At 46.2% G+C, this 21,888-nt stretch overlaps 2 protein-coding genes across 2 annotated transcripts; both read left to right on the top strand.

Moving 5' to 3' along the window:
* The first annotated feature begins 13,743 nt into the window (after positions 1 to 13,743).
* Positions 13,744 to 16,604, top strand: LOC138928440 (uncharacterized). The gene is made up of 3 exons (XM_070285514.1): positions 13,744 to 13,949; positions 14,040 to 14,913; positions 14,973 to 16,604. The coding sequence occupies exons 1-3, from the start codon at positions 13,744 to 13,746 to the stop codon at positions 16,602 to 16,604; spliced, it is 2,712 nt and encodes a 903-aa protein (XP_070141615.1).
* Positions 16,605 to 19,190: 2,586 nt separating this feature from the next.
* LOC108086065 (AF4/FMR2 family member 1-like) lies at positions 19,191 to 21,053 on the top strand. Its single transcript, XM_017182886.3, has one exon. It carries the CDS (start codon positions 19,191 to 19,193, stop codon positions 21,051 to 21,053), a length of 1,863 nt encoding a protein of 620 aa, XP_017038375.3.
* Positions 21,054 to 21,888: the final 835 nt, after the last annotated feature.

The following is a 21,888-nucleotide window of genomic DNA, read 5'->3' as shown; positions in this document are numbered from 1 at the left end:
TAGCAAAGCCAAAATGAAATTTCGTCTCGAAATGTGTTGCCGCGTTCACGCACACATATACACAAAACTCACTTACACTTATGCATTGTGTGCGTAATAAACGAAATCTAAAAATAGAACAAGCAAATCATTCCCCGTTTCCCCTCGCGTAATAAACGAAATCTAAAAATAGAACAAGCAAATCATTCCCCGTTTCCCCTCGCCGACAAGCGTCAAGCAAGCAAAGCATGCCAGATGCGCTCTCTATATAGTTCTATACTCTTTGATACTATAAAACAGCGGCATCGCCAGGGATCGATTCCCCCACCTATATTGCCGACCAACACTTCAAACAGCACGACCACAGGATAATTTAAAAACATAGTGCACAAAAACCAATATCACTTTGAAAGCCTTTTGATTCTCGCCCTAGCAAAGCCAAAATGAAATTTCGTCTCGAAATGTGTTGCCGCGTTCACGCACACATACACACAAAACTTACTTACACTTATGCATTGTGTGCGTAATAAACGAAATCTAAAAATAGAACAAGCAAATCATTCCCCGTTTCCCCTCGCCAACAAGCGTCAAGCAAGCAAAGCATGCCAGATGCGCTCTCTATATAGTTCTATACTCTTTGGTATTACCAATGATATATTAAAGCCTACTTTTAGGCGAAAAAGGTTTTAAGGTCGCTACGTCCGCCGCTACACCACGCAGGTCCTTCATCGGGACATTATCAGGCCTGCTCCGGTAATCGTAAAATTTTTTCGATTTCGTTTTGGGCGAAAACGAACCGTTTTCGGTTTAGCTGCTCCGGTTTTCGGCAAATTTCTGCTATCGGAATGTTTCATTTTCTCATCGTTTCTCACTGCTCAAGCAGCTAACTTGTGTTGTTGGTAATAAGCAAACAACGTAAAGTACTGCCTATTATATTTACAATTGCCCTTTTTCTAAGCCAGAAAAAGGCAAAAAATGGTAGAATTAAGCAAATTCAGGCACCTAAGATGCTGCCACACTTTTCACAGTTTTAATTCCGGTGGTCTCAAATAATTATTTCGTTAATTTGGACCATTTAAGTAATCACATTAAATAGCATTATTTATAAACAACCATTTTGGCGGTCCTTTAAAGTTATTAATGTATTAATTTATATTTTATAAGTATTTTTAACTGGATGTTTCGTTCCACCAACAATATGGCAACCTTGGCGATAACTTTTTGCGGTGAACTTATCGGCCTATCGCCAAAACGAGAAAACTGGTTGAACACGGCAAAAATTTTGTTGTCAAATCTGAGGAGGGGTCAGAAATAAATTTTTTATAAAATAACTACCTGCCAGAATGATCTTGTGGTGGTGTGAAATAAACATCAATAGACCACCGAGTAAACTATTTTTTTCCTTTTGTAAATAAGATCTGATTTCATATAAAAAAAGCCATTTACTTTTCATTCCGGCCAGAAAAAGGTGCCCGTTTTTCAAATCGAAAAAATCTTTCGTTTTCGATTACCGGAGCACCAATTTCTCGTTTTCAAAAACGAAAACGAAAAAATCTTGCCGTTTTCGATTACCGGAGCAGGCCTGTATAACTTGAACTTTCATAGCGAACGGTCGTGTTTTTGTTTTGCGCTCCGAACTTTTGTGTTGTTTTGCATTTAAAACCACCGGGGTCCAGATTTTAACTTGTTAAAATACAATCAGGCCTGCTCCGGTAATCGTAAAATTTTTTCGATTTCGTTTTGGGCGAAAACGAACCGTTTTCGTTTTTAGCTGCTCCGGTTTTCGGCAAATTTCTGCTATCGGAATGTTTCGTTTCTCATCGTTTCTCACTGCTCAAGCAGCTAGCTTGTGTTTTTGGTAATTAGCAAACAACGTAAAGTACTGCCTATTATATTTACAATTGCCCTTTTTATAAGCCAGAAAAAGGCAAAAAATGGTAGAGTTTAGGAAATCTATGCACCTAAGTTGCTGCCACACTTTTCACAGTTTTAATTCCGGTGGTCTCAAATAATTATTTGATTAATTTGAACCATTTAAGTAATCACATTAAATAGCATTAATTATAAACAACCATTTTGGCGGTCCTTTAAAGTTATTAATGTATTCATTTATATTTTATAAGTATTTTTAACTGGCTGTTTCGTTCCACCAACAATATGGCAACCTTGGCGATAACTTTTTGAGGTGAACCTATCGACCTATCGCCAAAACGAGAAAAATGGTTGAACACGGCAAAACTTTTGTTGTCAAATCTGAGGTGGGGTCAGAAATAAATTTTTTATAAAATAACTACCTGCCAGAATGATCTTGTGGTGGTGTGGAATAAACATCAATAGACCACTGAGTAAACTATTTTTTTCCTTTTGTAAATAAGATCTGATTTCATATAGAAAAAGCCATTTACTTTTCATTCCGACTAGAAAAAGGTGCCCGTTTTTCAAATCGAAAAAATCTTTCGATTTCGATTACCGGAGCACCAATTTCTCGTTTTCAAAAACGAAAACGAAAAATTCTTGCCGTTTTCGATTACCGGAGCAGGCCTGTATATATAACTTTGCCGTTTTGCTACGCGAGTGCATGTGCATGTGTCTTTAAGTGTTTATTTAATATATACATATATCTAATTTAATCACTTTTAGTTTTTGCGTTTTCCTGTCTCCTCTTTGTGTTGTCCCGTTTATTTGCTTGTAGCTGCACTTAGGCGGTTCCAAGCTTTCGTTATGTCTCTGCTCACCCACGCTTACGCTCCCGCTCTCTTGTTTTTTTTTTTCGTTTCGGCTCTGATTATCGGTGCACCGTGGTTGTAGGTTGTGTAAAATGGTGTCGAATACTGTTTGCGCTATTAAAGGCTGCCAAAAAGAAGTTTTGGCAGAACAGCCCAGCCTCTATTGCTGGCTTTGCGATGCGGTCGTACACGCTAAGTGTCTCGACTTAACGGGCCGTATTGCTGACGTAATTTCTGCTAATAAAGGCATACGTTTCTGTTGCCATGCCTGCCGAGAGGTTGAGAAGGAAATGTTATCCTTCATGCGGCAGACCAGAGGCGGATTTAATGAACTTAGGGTCAATTTTCGCAAAGCGAATGACCTGTTCACAGCGCTGGACGCTCAATTCAACGGGATGAAGCTGTTAAGTGAGTCGCCAAAGCGCAAAAAATCAGCTTCTGGTCGGCAGCAATTGGGCGAGACCCAGCAACCTACGATCTGGCATACCCCCTCGGCCCAGCCCCTGGCACCGACACACAGTGGTTGGGCTTGTATGGAGACACGGCCAAAAATAGTTCTAGTTGATGTATCGTTACGAAATTAATACCAAAAATCAAGAAAAATGTTTTAAGTATATGTCCAAAAAATTGGCCATGTAGCACGTCTATATCATATAGCTGCCATAGGAACAATCTGTTAAAAATCAACATTTAGTATGAAAAACTTTTTTGTTTTTCAAAATATCTTAACAAATTTCACAGATAATATGTTTGAAACAGGTTTATGCATTCTTACCAAATTTGGTTAAAATCGGATGTCTATATCTTATAGCTCCCATACAAAATTTTTATAAAATTATTTTTTTCCAAGAGCTAAAATTAATTTTTTATCTCTTAATGACAATGTTGGTGAAATATAAGTGTCCAAAAGTAAAAAAAAAATTATTAACTTATATATTGTGTATTTTATTTGTTTAGCAACAAATTTACACAGCTTAAGGGGGGTAAGGCTAATTCGGTGCAAAACTGCCCACTGTTCAAAAAAATGTTTTGGCGAAACGGCTAAAGTTAGCTTAATGATTTAAATACCATAAATTAACAAAACATTTGAGCCATTTTTTTTAAATTTTTGTATTAAAAAATATTTACAGGCCTACGCTATATTGCTAATCTCCTGAGTCCCCACAAATAAAAGTTGGTTTTCGGTGTACATCCTAACAGTCCACAAAAACGTCCGATATCAAAAAAATGTATTGCATTCCTTAAAGAATTAGTGCCCCAAGGTACTTAAGAGACGTTTTTATTTTTAAAAATTTTCCCCGATTTTTTATCAAAATTGGAAGTCAAAACCCCGATTTTCGACTAAAAAATTAAGTTAATTTAAAAAAATATTTATATTAACATTAAAAATTTTAAAAAGCTTTACGTGAGTACCTGTACAATTAAATTTCAAAGTTATGTTCAAAATTTCAAACCGATTGGTTAAGTAGTTTTTGAGTTATAGAGTACACCGATTTTCAAAATGGCATTTTTCAGGAGAACGCTTTAAACTTTGTGATTTTCATACATCAAACACCAAACGACTTCCGTTCAACTACCCATAACTTCGTCAATGTTGTAATAATCGATGTAAAACTTTTACACAATATTTTAAGGATATTAAACCTTTATTTAACAAAAAAAAAAAAAAAAAATACCAAAAAAAAAATTTAAAAACCTTACCCTAACCTGTGTTAGTATTTTTAAGATTATAGGCACATAGGCAAATTTCGGCAAAATTTTTTTTACTATTTGTCACCTTAAAAGCGCGACAAACACATTGGCATACATATGAACTGTAGATTATTGTGGGGTCACAACTATAACTTTAGCTAAACATAAAAAATACGTTTAAAATATAGACCAGAAACATGATTATTTCACATGAATATAATGAAAACAATAATTATTTTTAATATATTAAATTATATCTCATTTTATAGAAAATACCTTGAACTTCAAAATCTATTACAAAAAATATTAATTTGGACACGTAATTAATAATCGGACCACTTCAAAGTTCGGTTTGGTTGTGAAACACTCGCGATGCGCGTAGTTACGCTTTGCAAATGAACACATCTTCACATCTTTAATTTAATTTTTAGAAAGTCCTGTTAGATTTAAAAAAAAATCTGGTATGCCACAAAGAAGTTTGGATATTTAAGAGACGATCTGTTTACTTTTCGTACATTTTTGTTGTAATAAATTTTTTTATTTTTGGCCTATGGGCGCAACCACTGTGCGACACCAACTCCAATGGTGTTGAGATCGGGAACAGCGAAAGATTCGGCAATCGAACGTGCCGGGAATGAAATGGCAGCAGCACCGCCCGTTTTATTAGATGAGTCCGCTGCGGAGTCTCAATCTCTGACACCGCAGACTTCAAAAAAAATCTCAGCTATCCCACAGGGCAAAAAAAAGGGCCGTTCCAATGGCTGAAGTCGGTAATGTTGCTTTACCAAAAACCCTCACCGCTATTCCACCATTAAAAACAATATTTGTTTCTCGGCTTGCCCCTGACCTCGCATCTGAAGATGTACTAGCTCATATACAGAGCAAAATACAAGCCAATAATGTGAAAATAGAAAAATTCAACTTTTCATACCCCAGAGACATCTCATCTTTCAAGATAAGTGTCTCCCTCGATCTTTTTGACACAATTTGTTCTGGTGACTTCTGGCCTGAGCACGCTGTAGTCAAGGAGTACGAGGTAAAAATAAAAAAAAAACGGCCTTCACGGCCTGCACAAACCACAGCGACCGCGGGCGTCACGGCAGTGCCAAAAAACTAAATACCTCCCTCCTACTCTCCTATCAGAATACTAGAGGCTTACGCAGCAAGCTCTCTAAATTGAATTCTGATAGTTTTTCGTTTGCATCCCAGGTGATTGTGTTTACCGAAACCTGGTTAAAGCCGGAGATTTTCAGCTCCGAAATTTTCCCAGGTAAGTACACAACTTATAGATTAGACCGTCTTTCCCAGCGAGAAGGTGGAGTTTTAATCGCCGTTGACTCCACCCTTAGTTCCGAACTGGTTCAAATTGACGATCTCACAGGTATTGAATTTATCTGTGTAAAACTATCATTTCCAGGTAGTTTTATCTATATAACCTGTTCTTACGTTCCTCCATCTGCTGAAGAGCCCATTTATTGGAAACACCTTTCGGCAATTCAGGCTGTTTCCAACAGGCTTTCAGATAGAGACCAACTAATAACTCTAGGAGACTTCAATATACCTGAAGCTCGTTGGTCATCAGATGGTTCGTCCAATGTCCTCCAAACTGCGGTACAGCATGACCTCATAGATGGTTTGCTTGACATTTCGTTGTCCCAAGTTAGCCATGTCGTAAATTCTTTAAATCGCCTACTAGATCTGTGTTTCGTCTCTGATCCTGTAGGTGTAAACTTAACAAGAGTCGATCCATTGACGCTTCCCGAAGACCCTTACCATCCTACTTTCGAAGTGACCATCGATTTGGGGACTGTCGTAAAGACCAAACCTGTTTTGAGTTGCTCAGCGACTACAGTTCGCTGCTTTCGTAAAGCAAATTTTCAAAGGCTAGATATCTTGATTTCCCAATTTAACTGGTCTGAACTTCACAGATGTACTAACATGGCGTCCGCCCTGGATATTTTTTACAGTGCCATGAATTCGTTCTTTGCATTGTGTGTTCCTTTAGCCTATCCGTCGGTTTCTAGTAAGCCACCTTGGTTCACCAAAGAGCTGACATGCCTAAAAAACGTTAAGTCAAGGCTTTATAATCGCTATAAACGCACCGGATCTCCTACTGTTCATTCAAGATATCTTAGTGCTCGGTCGAATTTCACCGTGCTTAACGCGCAATGTTATAAAAGTTATTTAACTCGTTGTAGGGTTCAGTTCACGCAGGACCCGAAACAGTTTTATAACTTTGTTAACACTAAGCGAAAACCCAATTTACATCCTTCATCGCTTTCATTCAAGCACGCTACAGCAAACTCTGATCAGGCCATCGCCGATCTCCCTGGCGAGTTTTTTAAAACTACGTATTGTTCCTCAAATAGCTCAGATCAGACTTATTCTTTTGATTTGCCCAAGTCGAACCTAATTTTCAGTCCTATTTTAACCGAAAGCTCCCTTAGTTCGGATCTTCATCGTGTAAAACCAGTTTACTCACCGGGTCCCGATGGAACACTAGGCTGCGTGCTCAGGTATTGTGCCGGAGCTTTGTGCAATCCCCTTCTGAAATTGTTTACCTTATCTTTAGAAACCTCAGAATTTCCCCTTATTTGGAAGGAATCATTTATCATTCCTCTCCACAAAAAAGGTAGCAAATCGGACGCCAGCAACTATAGAGAAATCTCTAAGTTGTCGGCAATTCCAAAACTTTTCGAGAATGTAATTACTCCCCACTTGCAGCATTTATGCAGATCCGTAATTTCACCATGTCATCATGGTTTTATGAGGCGAAGATCGACCACTACAAATCTCCTGGAACTCACCTCCTTCGTTATTAGAGGTTTCCAACGTAACTTTCAAACCGACGTGATTTACACAGACTTCAGTAAAGCTTTTGACTCGGTTAATCACTCTCTTCTTGTAAGGAAGCTTGACTTTCCTGTCGATCTTCTTAAATGGATTTTGAGCTATTTGAGTAACGGAACTCAAAAGGTTCTGTTTAAAAATGCTCTATCCAAATTCCTCAGAGTCACTTCTGGCGTCCCACAGGGTAGCCACCTCGGCCCGCTGCTATTTACATTGTGTATCAATGACCTCCCGCTGGTTCTAACGAATTCTAGAGTACTTATGTACGCTGATGACGTTAAGCTATGCTTTCAGTATAAGGACAGCTCTTGCCAGTCAGACCTGCAATCGGATCTTAAGGGGGGACATCTGAGTAACTGGCCAAAAAAAAGCCGATTTTCAAGAATTTTTTTTGGCCAAATGAAAAGGCAAATCGAAAAAATTTTAAGTAGGTTTGATAATGTTATATGTGAAGTACAAAATACATTTTTTTTTAATAAATCGAAAACAAAATGGCGGCTGTGCAGCATTTCTTCGTAGGCCCTATTTTTTTGAAAGGGGTCCATGGCCGGAAACCTAACGTCCTTAATTTTTGATCTAGAACAAAAAATCAAATTTTGTTAGATTCTATATCTCAACCGCTATCGACACACGTAGGATTTTTTCGATATTTTGATTTTTAGCAAAATGGTGTGTGATTAAATAAAATTTTCAATTTTCATGAGAAAAAAACGTCACAAAATTGTTGATTAAAAAAAAAGTAAGCAAAAAAAAAAAAATCCTACGTGTGTCGATAGCCATAGGTATTTTGAATATACTGTCAAAATTTCAGATCGATCGGTTAAGATTTGTTCGAGTTAGGTTTCCGGCCAACTCAAAAAAAGTGGTTTTGAGATAAACGCGTTTAAAGTTTTAAAATCGTATATGATTACATGTAAGGCATCGCCGCAGAATGGAAAATTTCAACACTTAGAAACTTTTGCCGGACTCTATCTTTTGATATGTTATTTTTAAGACCCTAAAGTATTTTTTAAGCAAAAAAAAAATTTTTCGATTTTTAAAAAAAGTTACTCAGATGTCCCCCCTTAATAACTTTCAAGCATGGTGTCGTGCTAATTTATTACATCTCAATAGCTCTAAATGCAAGCTCTTGAAAGAATATCTCTTGTTGATGATTTAGGCGTTCGCTTAGACCCTAAACTTTCGTTCTCTGAACATATTTCGTGCATGGTTAATAAAGCCAAAGGCATGCTCGGTTTCATTAAGAGGTGGTCGAAGGAATTCGATTCCCCTTATATAACGAAGACCCTTTTTACTTCGTTAGTTCGCCCTATATTGGAGTATGGTTCATGCGTCTGGAGTCCTCAATTCGGAATCCATATTAACCGTATTGAATCTGTACAAAAGAACTTTTTACTTTTCGCCCTCCGTGGCCTACCTTGGGATGCTGATGAGAGGCTACCGTCCTATTCAAGTAGACTCCTATTAATTAACTTACCCTCCCTAGCTAACCGTAGAACGATGCTTGGTGTCGTATTCCTCCATAACCTAATAAACGGTGATGTTGAGAGCCCTTTTCTCTCAGGGCAGCTCAATTTCCACGTTCCCCGACTAACATCTAGAACCCTTATCCCTTTAGTAGTAAATCACTGTAGGCGGGAGTTTGAAGTGCATGAACCCTTTAGGGTTTTATGTACGGATTACAACCGCCTCTCTGACATTATAATTCGTAGCGATAGCCCTTCTGTACTAAAAACTTTAATACTTGTTGAGTTAGCTCGTAGTGTATCACCGTAGTCTAATGTTGCATGCGTTCTTATTTATTTATCGTAGTTATTATTTAGTTACATTATATTATTTTTTTTTATATTTACTTTGCATGCGTTTTTATTTATTCATCGTAGTTATTATTTAGTTACATTATATTATATTTTTTATATTTATTTTGCATGCGTTATTACTTAATTATTACTATTTTTATTATATTATATTTTTTGTTCCCCTTATTAAATTTTGTTTCTTGTAACGTTTCCTCGTTCTTTTCTTCCTTCATTCACCGCGTCTATCTAGTTCGCGATTCGTGCCGTACGTCACGCGGCTGCGCCCCTCGGTCGGTTGGGCGGGAGGTAGAACCGAAACACCGCGCAAAAAAATAAAAAATAATAAAAAAAAAAAATAACAAGAAAAATGCAAATCTATGAATGTAAAACTGTAAATAAAGGTGTTTTTAAAGTTTACGTTACTTTGTATTTGATTGGGATATAAAATTGCAAACTGCAAGGGTAAAAAAACTTCGTCGGTCTAAAGTTAGCTTCTTATATTGTTCTCTTTAGAGCAGTATTTTTGTCAGTTATTGCACTAAAATGTATTTAGTATATATTTCGTAGATCTGTTGATTTGTCAATGCATTAGAACTTCCAATTTAGAAATTTCTTTGCCATATGGTCATCTTGCTCTTACTTATTATACCAAACAACTAAAAGAGAAATAAATAGAAGAAGAAGAAAATAAAGAAAACATAAGATATATAAAAGCATTTTATTTAATAATAGTTCGATACTTATAAACAAATACAACATTTTCATATATTACAGTTTTTTTATTTTTAATAATTTTGTACAACAAATTCAAACTAAATCAGTAGCAAAACAATAGGTGAAGAAAGTTTAATTAAATTTTAAAAACTACATTTTAAAACAGTCATTAAAGTTAAACACATTCCTGTAAATATAATCATGCATCCAGCTTTCATTACAGTGTCCATAATTTCGTCATAAAATTCTTGCTCACTATCCCCCCCTGATGAAAGTTTATGCTCAACAAGATAAGCAAAATGTGATAAATGTTTTAAAGAGCACAGCACAATATTATCATTTTCTCCAGATTTCTCCACCATCGTTATACCATCGTTTGCCCAATTTCTATAATTCTAGTAGTGGCAAGAGTCTGAACTGCTTAGCTTGTGGCTTTTATTTTTCCGAATAATAAGAGGAATTGGTACGGGAAGCTTCGCACTGTACCCAGGTATTGATATTGATATTATACGACTGGACGTTTTTTTGAAAACAAACCTATTCCAGAAACATTAGCAATAATTGGGTTAATTAAGAAATATAAAAGATTTTTCGAAATTTTTACCGACACCCCAATGTCTTGATAGTCTATAATATCATTATTAAATATAAAGCCAAAATCTTTACCACGAGACATTGTTTTATTTGACAACGATAAAATTGAAAGAGTGTCAATTGACTGTTCAAAAGACTCCAATAATTTGTTTGTTGAGTTAAATTTGGCTGACATCCTTAAAACCTCCGTTTAAATATCTGTTAGGGAATTGTAAACTTTTATAACTGCACAAATTGCATTTTTCCATGTAACAGTGCCAATATTTATCTTAGAAATCTTCGAATTTAATAACGTAAGCCTTTTGAAATTTAGTTTTATAATTTTGGAAATTATATGTATATCTAAAGCAATTAGTAAATTATCATTTTCAGAAATGACGTCAATAACTTTTTTTAAAACTTGTTCTGGATCAAAGATATGAAAATTTGAGTTGTGTGACGATGTCACAATCCCCTATTTTTGTAAATTATGTACATATTAGTTAAGTTTATAGTTAAGTTAGTAATTAGTATAGGGAAATAAGTTAGGATTAGCCACACACCCACACACACAACTGTACATTTAAGCGGGCATGAAGCCCAAAGTTAATTTACCCAGGAAGGGCCAAATTAGATTTAGATTAAGGCCGCAACGCACAGGCGTATACATTTTGTCAACACGGACTGTAGCGACCGCGCTAAAGACATTTCCCCTCTCCGCTGCCGACGCGAACAGCGGCAGAGGCAGCGACATTTCCCCTCCGACGATCGTGCGTGTTTACGTTTTGGTCGTGCTTATTTACATGCCGATCAAAACATAAACAATAACAAAAACAAAGCCGACGGCCGAAAGCTGCGCTGCCCGGACATTTTTGGCAGAGACGAGGCGACAAGGGCTTTGCAAGCTGCGACCGCGATCACTTCTCCGACTACTGCGAACGTGAACGATCGAACTTAGCCCCCGCGACTCGAAATTATCCAAACCGACGGCTAAGTCCAAAAGGACCCGCGTGTGTTAACTTACATCCTGGCTGCCGGACACGTGTCCCAGCCGACTGATAACATCAGGTGAGCCGGCCGAGTGCCATGTGAGGGCAGATCCTTGGAGTGTGGCGTAGGGCCAGGCAGGGCATTGTAGCCGTAGCCAAAGTTAGAAATAATTTGTACAGAATAGTTAAGCAATAAAGAATGAAGATCAAAATCATATCTCTTTCTCTTTCTCTCTCACACCGAACTCCGCGTAGTAACCGTCAACCCTTATTCTGACGCGTGCCAAAGTGTTCCCCTCCCGCTCACTCACTCGCCGAGCTGGTGGCTGGGTTATCCCGCACCAACTCCGCGTGGTCGCTGGGCAAGCTCCGGGCCGGAGAAGCGGGACGGGAGCGGGATTTGTCGCCGCTGGGTTATCCCGGGCACAGATCTGGCGTGGGCATCGGGGCTGCTGGGTTTTCCCGGGCTACGAGTCCATCGCCACCGGCACGTGCTCACAGATTTCCCCCTCTCCTTTTCCCTTTCGATCTGCATTTTGCCCGCCATCGCCGCTGGGTCATCCCGGGCGGCGGAGATTTTGCCGATCGGAAGAGCCGCCGCTGCTGGGCAACCGGGCGAGCGCAGGAAAACGGAGGAGCACCTGGCCATCGCCAGGGTGACCACGTGTTTTAGGTTTCCCCTTCCCCTCTCCTTTTCCCTTCCGATCTGCATTTTGCCCGCCATCGCCGCTGGGTCATCCCGGGCGGCGGAGATTTTGCCGATCGAAAGAGTCGCCGCTGCTGGGCAACCGGGCGGGCGCAGGAAAACGGAGGAGCACCTGGCCATCGCCAGGGTGACCGTCCAAGATTCCCATTTTCCCGAAGCCAGAGTTCCCCTTTTGAAAACGAGCCCCTTTTCGCTGCCATTTTTCCCCTAGAAAATTCATTAAAAATTCGGCGTCCATGTCCTGGCCGTCTGTAAAAATACAAATATTTCTGGAGAGGAATCCTGGGCCGCTGAGGTTTACCCCGGCCTAAGACACATCCTTACAGATGGCGCCCGAACAGGGACCGGTCAGGACAGCTAGGATAATTTTTCTCAGTGGATTAAAGCCCCACTGGCCGAAAACCAGAATTTGCTAGTAGGAAAAATAAATAATATAAATTTTTCGCGAAGGCAAAAGCAGGGAAATTTAGTTTTCTAAAGGACGAGGATAGAAAATTTAATCAGGAAATATATTATATAAACATATTTTTCGATCAGCGCACATTCGTTTTTGCGAGTGTAAGAAATTTTCGTCCCACGTGTCGCGACTTACGGTCGCCGACAAAAATCTGCAAAAGTACAGGAGAAAAGGGAATAGAAAAAACGCGTGGTAAATTTCCATTGGTGCATACGCATCGTCGCCAAAAACAAGCGGTACAGTCACGCCAGAATTCGTAGGCAACGTCACTGCCAGCGTCAACGCCGGCAGAGGGACGCTTCGCGCAAGCACACACACACGTGGCCCACACACATCTCCAGTTCTGCTCTGCCCGCGGCAGCAGCGTCGGCTAGTTTAAGCATCAATATATACAGGGGACCCTCGCTAGGAGGGACAGACTTCGGAAGATCAGCTCATAAAATACACATCGCAGAACCACCTCGTTGAACACAAATCGCTCGCAGTTACACCCTTTGAAATCAACTCATCACACTCATCGTCGTATCCTTTCACACATCGGGAAGATTTTCAAAATCCTTCAACCACGTCGAGGACACCCGCGAACCCTCAAAGAATCCTGCCGCCGAGAACATAATAAAAAATTATAAAAAAATAATAAGGATTCAAATAAATAAATAATCCAAATAATAAATCGAAATAATAAAAATTAAATAAGCCAAAATATAATAAAAATTAAATAAGCTCAAATATAACAATAATTAAACAAATCCAGACAGAATAATAAACCAATATCAAAATAAATCCAGGAATAATTTTATTTGAATAAAATAAAATAAACGGATAAATAATAATCGCAGGCATAAATACTAAAAGAATAAATAATAATCGATCGCCGAAAAAAAAAAATACTGGAAACGAATAAACGAATAAAAATACCGGATAAAATTAAATCGAAACCGAATAAATAAACTATCGATAAATCAAAATAATAAAATACGAATAAATAAGGATAAATAAATATTAAAGAATAAACAATAAGATTGAAATAAATATAATAAAACACCAATAAGATATAATAAAGTAAAATTCTCTGTGATCCTGCGAGATCCGAATCAAGGGTATACGTGCACACAGTGCGGATCCTGCGAGATCCATTCCAAGCAAACTCGTGTCCGGCGATATAGAATCCAGTCGTTGCCACCGGTATCCTGCCATTTTCACTCTCTCGAGACCCGTTGTTATTTCTGATCCTTGTTCCCCGCGAATCCTGCGAACCATGGGCGTCACATGGATAAGCTACCACAAAAAGATGGAATTAGAAACCATCCTCGGCGAGTTCGGACTCGACCGAAGCGGCACGGTAGATGAGCAACGTGCGCGGCTCATAGCATTCTCGCGGCAGCCTAACAATTCCGAGGAAATCCAGGATCGACTCGACGAACTGGAACGCCGGTTCGGGAACGCGCCCACCGGCGACGTCAAGTGACCTATACCGCTAGATCCGTCTCTCATCTCTCCGGAACCGACCACGTCGGCATCATTGATACCACCCTCGCTCTTCTTACCACGCAGTACGTCACCAGCCACCGGGCGACGCCCGAAGGCGGAGGAGCCTGCGCGATCTGCGCATTCCCCGAGTGAAGCCGGCTTGGGAGCAATCTTAATCGATCGGATGACCAAGTGGGGCCTTTCGTTCGACGGGACGACGGATCCACTAGGATTCATAGAGCACATCGAGGAGCGTGCCGATACCTGCCGGATCGACCGGAGATATCTGGCCCAAGCCCTGGTGGTGCTGCTGGCCGGCCGAGCCGAAAGTTGGTTCCGCACGAGCGGACTCCAACAAGCCAGCTGGATCGAGGTCCGCCGGGAGTTCCTTGACTTCTTCCTGCCACCGCGATACTATCAGCGGCTGGAGGATGAGATAAGGATGCACTTCCAGAAGCCCAACGAGCCATTTAAGGAATACCTTATCGACATCCGTTTGCAGATGCGCCGGGCCGGATTCTCTTCGGACAAGGAGCTGGAGAGGATCTACGAAAATATGCTGCCGGAGTATCAACTCTATACCCGGAGGCAGGATTTCCGCACGCTGACCGAGCTAACGCATCTCGTGACCAACTACGAGGAGACACGCAGCCGAGGCGGAAGAGCGCTTGAGAACCGGATCCCGACTCAACGCCAGGCCACAGGAGCCAGCTACGCAGCCGACGGAGACAGGATGCCCACTCGACGACCTCAACAGGCGCCCTCTTCAGGCAACGCCCTCAACGGTTCCCTTAGCCGGAACGCTTGCACCAGCCAGAGTGCAGTGGCACCACGACCAGAAGCCGTCAACGTTCGCAACGCCTGCCGGAACTGTGGCCAATCCGGTCACTTCGAAGCCGAATGCAGGAACCCACGGATCCTATTCTGTTGGGATTGCGGCCAACGAGGACGCAGGACGGTTGACTGTTGCCGACAGCCACCGTCGGGACACGGGCAAGGGCCTCGTGTGACCGGGAGTCACCCGAGGAACCCTCCGTATCCCCGAAGTCAATAGGAGACACTCTCCATCAGTACCAGGGACGCATCCGCGCTACCATCCACATGGAGGGACAGCGGTTCACAGCTACCCTGGACACCGGAGCCACCCACAGCTTTATTAGCGAAGGGCTGGCTCAAATGCTGGACAACGGAAGGAACACACGGGACATCCGTACCCAGGTAAAACTCGCCGACGGAACATGCCGCGAGCTGACCAGAGCTCTGGCGGCAAATATCTACCTCGGAAGCGAACGGACGCCCACCATTCTCCTTGTGATGTCGGACGCACTGGACGACATACTCCTAGGAATGGACTTCCTCTGTGGAATCGGAGCAACCCTGCTCTGCGGCGGGCAGACCCTCCGACTGCGACCGGACGACCAGCGAAGACCCACAACAGAGCCACGCTCTGACCAGCGAAGACCAACAACACAGCCACGCTCTGACCAGCGGAGACCAATAACAGAGCCACGCTCTGACCAGCGAAGGGAGCCACGCTCCAACCCACGGGACCAGCCCGCAGAGCCACGCTCTGACCAACGAAGAACGACGAGGGAGTCACACTCCAACCACGAAGAGCCACCAATGGCACACCACTCAGAGCCACGCTCTGAGCAACGAAGCACATCGACGGAGCCACGCTCCACATCCGAAGAGCCACCAATGGCACACCACGCAGAGTCACACTCTGATCAGCGAAGGACGACAACGGAGTCACACTCCACTCACGCCGAGAAGCCACAGACGACAGCCCAAGGAGAGCCACGCTCTACCCATCGAGGGCAGCCAAGGGAGCCATGCTCCGATCCCGACGACCAGCCAAGTACCTCGCCTCGAGCGCCGTTTCGAGGCACAACATCACCAGCGACGGAGGACCAGCCGCCCTGTTGGAGACAGGCTTTGCCCGTGGCAGATGCCACAGCCGTGCAACGGAATCCCTTCCGTACCTCCACAAAACGTGTCCGCTTCCAGGATCACGTCGAGGAAACGCCGGAGCCGAGCCCGCCCCTATGCGGAACCGTCAATTCGGTGAGTCATCCCACAGAGGATCAGGTCTCTTTCCAGACAAAGGAACCCGAGACGCCGGACTACCCCGAGCCTTGGGTGAAGGAGTTTCTGGACCAGGAACTGGCCAAGTTTGATACTCTTTCAGGGGTATCACACATCGCAGAGCATCGCATCTTCATGCGCACCGATCGACCCCTTAAACAGCGGTACTTTCCACGGAATCCAGCCATGAGGGCCGTCATTGATAAGCAGATCAATGAACTCCTCCGAGACGGACGCATTGAACCATCGAAAAGCCCACACAGCGCGCCCATCGTAATCGCGGCCAAGAAGAATGGCGAAGTCCGCATGTGCGTGGACTACCGCCAGCTTAACGAGCACTCCGTGCCGGACGCATATCCGCTTCCGAGGATCCATCAAATCTTGGAGCGACTCCGAAACGCGAAATTCATCTCGACGCTGGACCTCAAAAATGGGTATTGGCAAATCCCAGTGGCCCCGGACAGCCGGGAGTGCACGGCGTTTACCGTTCCCGGAAGAGGGTTGTTTCATTGGAGAGTCATGCCTTTCGGACTTCACTCCGCACGTTTCAACGCGCCTTAGACACGGTCATCGGTCCGGATATGGAACCCCACGCGTTTGCATATCTGGATGACATCATTGTCATCGGCTCCACACTGGAGGAGCATGTCGCCAATCTGGGAGAAGTCTTCAGACGCCTCCGCTGCGCAAACCTGCGCCTCAACTGAGGGAAGTGTCATTTCTTCCAGCGCCGCATCGTGTACTTGGGTCACGTGATCAGCGAAGCCGGAATTCACACGGATCCGGACAAGGTCGCTGCGATCCGTGGACTCGCACCGCCGACGAACTTGAAGGAGCTACGCAGATGCCTGGGAATCGCTTCCTGGTATCGCCGCTTCGTGCCGAACTTCGCCGATGTTGTGGCACCCATGACATCGCTGCTGAAGAAGGGCCACCAATGGAAATGGACCCAAAGACAAGACCAGGCCTTCCAGGAGCTGAAGACGCTGCTGACCGAAGCCCCTATTCTAGCTTGCCCAGATTTTGCAGAGAAGTTTGTGCTACAAACTGACGCCAGTGACTACGGAATCGGAGCCGTACTCACACAGACCATCGATGGAAACGAGAGGGTGATAGCGTACGCCAGCCGCCGGCTCAACACTGCTGAGAGGAACTACTCAGTGACTGAGAAGGAGTGTCTCGCCATCGTCTGGGCGATTCGGAAGATGCGGTGTTACATCGAGGGATACCGCTTCGAAGTCCTCACAGACCACCACTCCTTGAAGTGGTTGAACTCCATCGACAATCCAACAGGCAGGATTGCTCGTTGGGCACTGGAATTACAGCAGTACCAATACGACGTCCATTACCGGAAGGGGGCCCAGAACTTAGTGGCCGATGCCCTTTCTCGCCAACCGCTGCCCATAGTGCAGCAAGCGGAGGTACAAGGAGTCAACTGTAAGTGGATCACGAGGATGCTCCAGAGGATTCGGACCGAACCAGCAAAGTTTCCGGATTATCGAGAGGAGAATAGCCAGCTATATCGTCGCCTTGGACTCCGTCCGGAGGAGGAGGAGTACACGCCCTGGAAACTTTGCGTAGGGTCAGACTACCGCCAGCGAGTACTCGAAGAGTGCCACGATCACCCCACTGCCGGTCATCTAGGAGTCCGGAAAACCAGCACTCGCGTGGCCCAGCGCTATTACTGGCCTGGATTGTTCCGCGAGGTGGCTCGGTACGTTCGCCGCTGTCCCACTTGTCAGCGATATAAGGTGAGCCAAGAAAAGCCCGCAGGTCAAATGTTTATTCGACAGGTCGAGGAGCCGTTCCACATCCTATGCGCAGATTTCGTCGGCCCACTGCCGCGGTCGAAACAGGGCAACACGATGCTGCTAGTATTCCTGGACGCCTTCAGCAAGTGGGTGGAGCTAGTGCCACTTCGCAAAGCTACCGCCACACATCTGGAACGAGCCTTCAGGGAGCGGATATTGAGCCGATTCGGTGTTCCCCGAACATTTGTCTGCGACAACGGTACGCAGTTCACCGGCCGCTCATTCCAGAAGTTCTGCCAGTCGCTAGGGATGGAGCTGCAGCACACGGCGCCCTACACTCCGAGACAGAATCCAACGGAAAGGGCAAATCGAACAATCAAGACGATGATCGCCCAATACTTGGATGGAGGCCAGCAGAACGAGTGGGATCAACTCTTACCGGAGATATCTTTGGCCATAAATAGTAGTGTCTCGGACACTACCGGATTCAGCCCCGCATTCTTGGTACAAGGCCGAGAACCGCGACTCCCGAAGACGCTGTACGACGAAGTTACCCCCGGACGAGGCACCCCAGAGATCTCCCCGACAGAGCGAAGCGAGCAACTCCGGAACATCTTCAACGTCGTCCGAAACAACGCTGACCGCGCCGCCGCCGAGCAGAGCCGTCATTACAACCTACGCCGGAGGACGTGGAGACCACCAGTTGGATCCATGGTCCTAGTACGACGACACGCCTTATCCAACGCAGCCGAGGGCTTTGCCGCAAAGCTAGCTGCGAAATACGAAGGACCCTTCAGGGTAGCGAAGTTCCCATCGCCGAACATCGTGCAACTGCACATGCCAGGAAGCCGACGCCGGCGGACCGCCAGCCTGAACCAGCTGAAGCCGTACCACCACGAGGATGAGGAAGACACCGAAGCCGGAACCCACCGGGAAGACACCGACGCCGGAGATACCACAATCGAGGATGCCGACGACACCATCCTGGACGCACAGTCAGCAGCCAAGACCGCGCGGCGCAGAGGACCCATCCCGCGCCGCCAACACTAGCGACGAGCACCCATGTAGGGGGAGATGACCATGTTTCACAGGGGCCACTTGTTGACAGGCGCGCCTGTCCAACGTCCCGAACCCCCTAGTGGGGTGAACATGCGTCTCTTTCCAAAAGCCGTAGTCGTAGCCAACCCTAGCCCACTCCATTAGGTAGGGCCCAGGGCAACACACTAAAATAATCTTCTCTGTCCTTACAGCAACAGTCCTCAGCCAGCCTACCAAGAGGCACAACGAGCCACGCTCCCCGCAGGCAAAGCACGCCTGACACCGGCATCTACGCAGAGCCACTGCCACGTCTTCGCCAGACCACCGTCGCCACAAAGGACGTCAACCAGCCAAAAGTATGGACGGACAAGGCCATCCGCCGACTCCCGCCCCGACACAGGACAACTCGTGGATGTACTGTGCGGTTGGCGAGCTCCTACAGGCACTCCACGGCGCCGGCCCAAGTCAGCCACGTCCCGGCGGCAGCCTCGCCGGCCCCTTCCGGCCACGGGCTCTACCCGTCGACGTCGCCATCGACGCCGACAGCATGGAGGAGACGAACTCCGGCAACCACGCAGGGCCCCGTCGGCCCTCTACAGAGGGGATGCCACCCCTGGTGCCCCTGCTCGCCGGCCTCATTGGGCCTCAACGGACCCCTCCGGAAGTCGTTCTCCGCGACGATGACGAGGAGGATGGCCACCAACACGACGGCGCTGGACCCCACCCAGCACCCTTAAGGGGCATGCCGCTCCAGGCACCCCTGCGCACCGGCCACCTAGGGCCACAGGCGCCTCCTCCGGAAGTTGCCCCCCACAACGGCAATGACGAGGAAGAGGTGCCACGTGACGATCGTTTCGGACCCCTTCGGGTCGATCTGACTCCGCCCCGACCACGCGATGCTCCACCCGGAGATCGGGCACCCTCCGCCGACGCCGAGGACGCCCAGAACCCAGCCGTCTCCCCGCCAGACGACTGGTTCAATTTCGACCACCTGGTGGAAGACACCCTGGGAGAACTGGTTGACGCCTTCGACACCCTGGACGAGGCAGTTATGGGCCTCAACCAAGGTGGCCCATCCCACGGGGAAACCCCCAGAGAAGAGCCGCAGGCGGTCGCTGCTCTCGGACCTCTGGGCGCGGCGTACGACCTGGTCTCCGACGACGAGGGCCGTGACAACCACACACCTCGTCACTATAACCCAACCGGCGATGACGGCGAAGACAGCGACGCGACCGTCCTGTACGACCCCACCGCGGAAGACAGCCGTGACATACGGAGGAGGCGCACCACACCGCCGCACCCGAGCGACAACCGGGCCCCGCCGTACATGGGCGAGGTAGAAGCCGCCCTGATAGAATGCTCCGGAGAAATCCCGGTGGACGTATTCGACCGGGGAAGCGGCACCAACACCGCGTCAACCATCTCGGCCGACGAGGACGAGGCCAGCCGGGAGGGCCGCCAGTCAGACGCCTCGCGACCTCCTTGCACCGGACCCGCCGATGACGCATCGGCATCGAAAATCTCGGCCGACGAGGACGAGACTAGCCAGGACAGTGGCTGGTCCTACGCCCCGCGATCGCCACCCCCACGCTGGACTCCACCCAGCACCACGCCGCTACAAAGCTGGGCCCCAGCCACTGCCAGTCGCAGCCGACCCCCTCCGCCCTCCTACGAAGAAATATTTGGCTTGAGACCATACCCCGGTCCTCACGCTACCGCCCGATGCGCCGCGGTGGCCGCCAGTCGCGATCCTCGACCCCGCCTGCCCACCATTGCGGAGCTGGCCGCAGAAGAGGCGCGCCGAAGGGCGGAGGACCTCAGCGAGGAGCTCGGCATCCCGCAGATGGCCCAGTTGCCAGTCGGCAACCCACCGGTTGCCCAACCGCCGTCGAATGGCCCACCACCATCACCGACCCCACGCCGCCGAGCCCGGCGCCGGAGCGCACCATGGGCAGACAGCCCGCCCAGCTCGTCCGACGAGTCATCATTGGACGCCGACGAGGAAGCCCTCGACCCTCCCCGCTGGGTACCGGCCCCAGTGGAGTGGACCACGCCCAACGGCACATTGCCAGCCGCCCTGCTCCGCCGGATTCACGGGCGCCTGGCGACGTTAAGACGACGGACAATCCGGATTCTGGAGGAGAAGGCGAATCAACGCTTCCGCGTCCAGATTAACCGCAGCGGGAAGGTGATCATCACTCTCCACCCCTCCCGAAGATAGGGTGGAGTGTGACGATGTCACAATCCCCTATTTTTGTAAATTATGTACATATTAGTTAAGTTTATAGTTAAGTTAGTAATTAGTATAGGGAAATAAGTTAGGATTAGCCACACACCCACACACACAACTGTACATTTAAGCGGGCATGAAGCCCAAAGTTAATTTACCCAGGAAGGGCCAAATTAGATTTAGATTAAGGCCGCAACGCACAGGCGTATACATTTTGTCAACACGGACTGTAGCGACCGCGCTAAAGACATTTCCCCTCTCCGCTGCCGACGCGAACAGCGGCAGAGGCAGCGACATTTCCCCTCCGACGATCGTGCGTGTTTACGTTTTGGTCGTGCTTATTTACATGCCGATCAAAACATAAACAATAACAAAAACAAAGCCGACGGCCGAAAGCTGCGCTGCCCGGACATTTTTGGCAGAGACGAGGCGACAAGGGCTTTGCAAGCTGCGACCGCGATCACTTCTCCGACAACTGCGAACGTGAACGATCGAACTTAGCCCCCGCGACTCGAAATTATCCAAACCGACGGCTAAGTCCAAAAGGACCCGCGTGTGTTAACTTACATCCTGGCTGCCGGACACGTGTCCCAGCCGACTGATAACATCAGGTGAGCCGGCCGAGTGCCATGTGAGGGCAGATCCTTGGAGTGTGGCGTAGGGCCAGGCAGGGCATTGTAGCCGTAGCCAAAGTTAGAAATAATTTGTACAGAATAGTTAAGCAATAAAGAATGAAGATCAAAATCATATCTCTTTCTCTTTCTCTCTCACACCGAACTCCGCGTAGTAACCGTCAACCCTTATTCTGACGCGTGCCAAAGTGTTC

Source organism: Drosophila kikkawai, chromosome 3L (assembly GCF_030179895.1).
Source record: "Drosophila kikkawai strain 14028-0561.14 chromosome 3L, DkikHiC1v2, whole genome shotgun sequence".
In the NCBI taxonomy this organism is placed as follows: domain Eukaryota; kingdom Metazoa; phylum Arthropoda; class Insecta; order Diptera; family Drosophilidae; genus Drosophila; species Drosophila kikkawai.
This window is presented reverse-complemented; position numbering and strand designations above follow the sequence as displayed.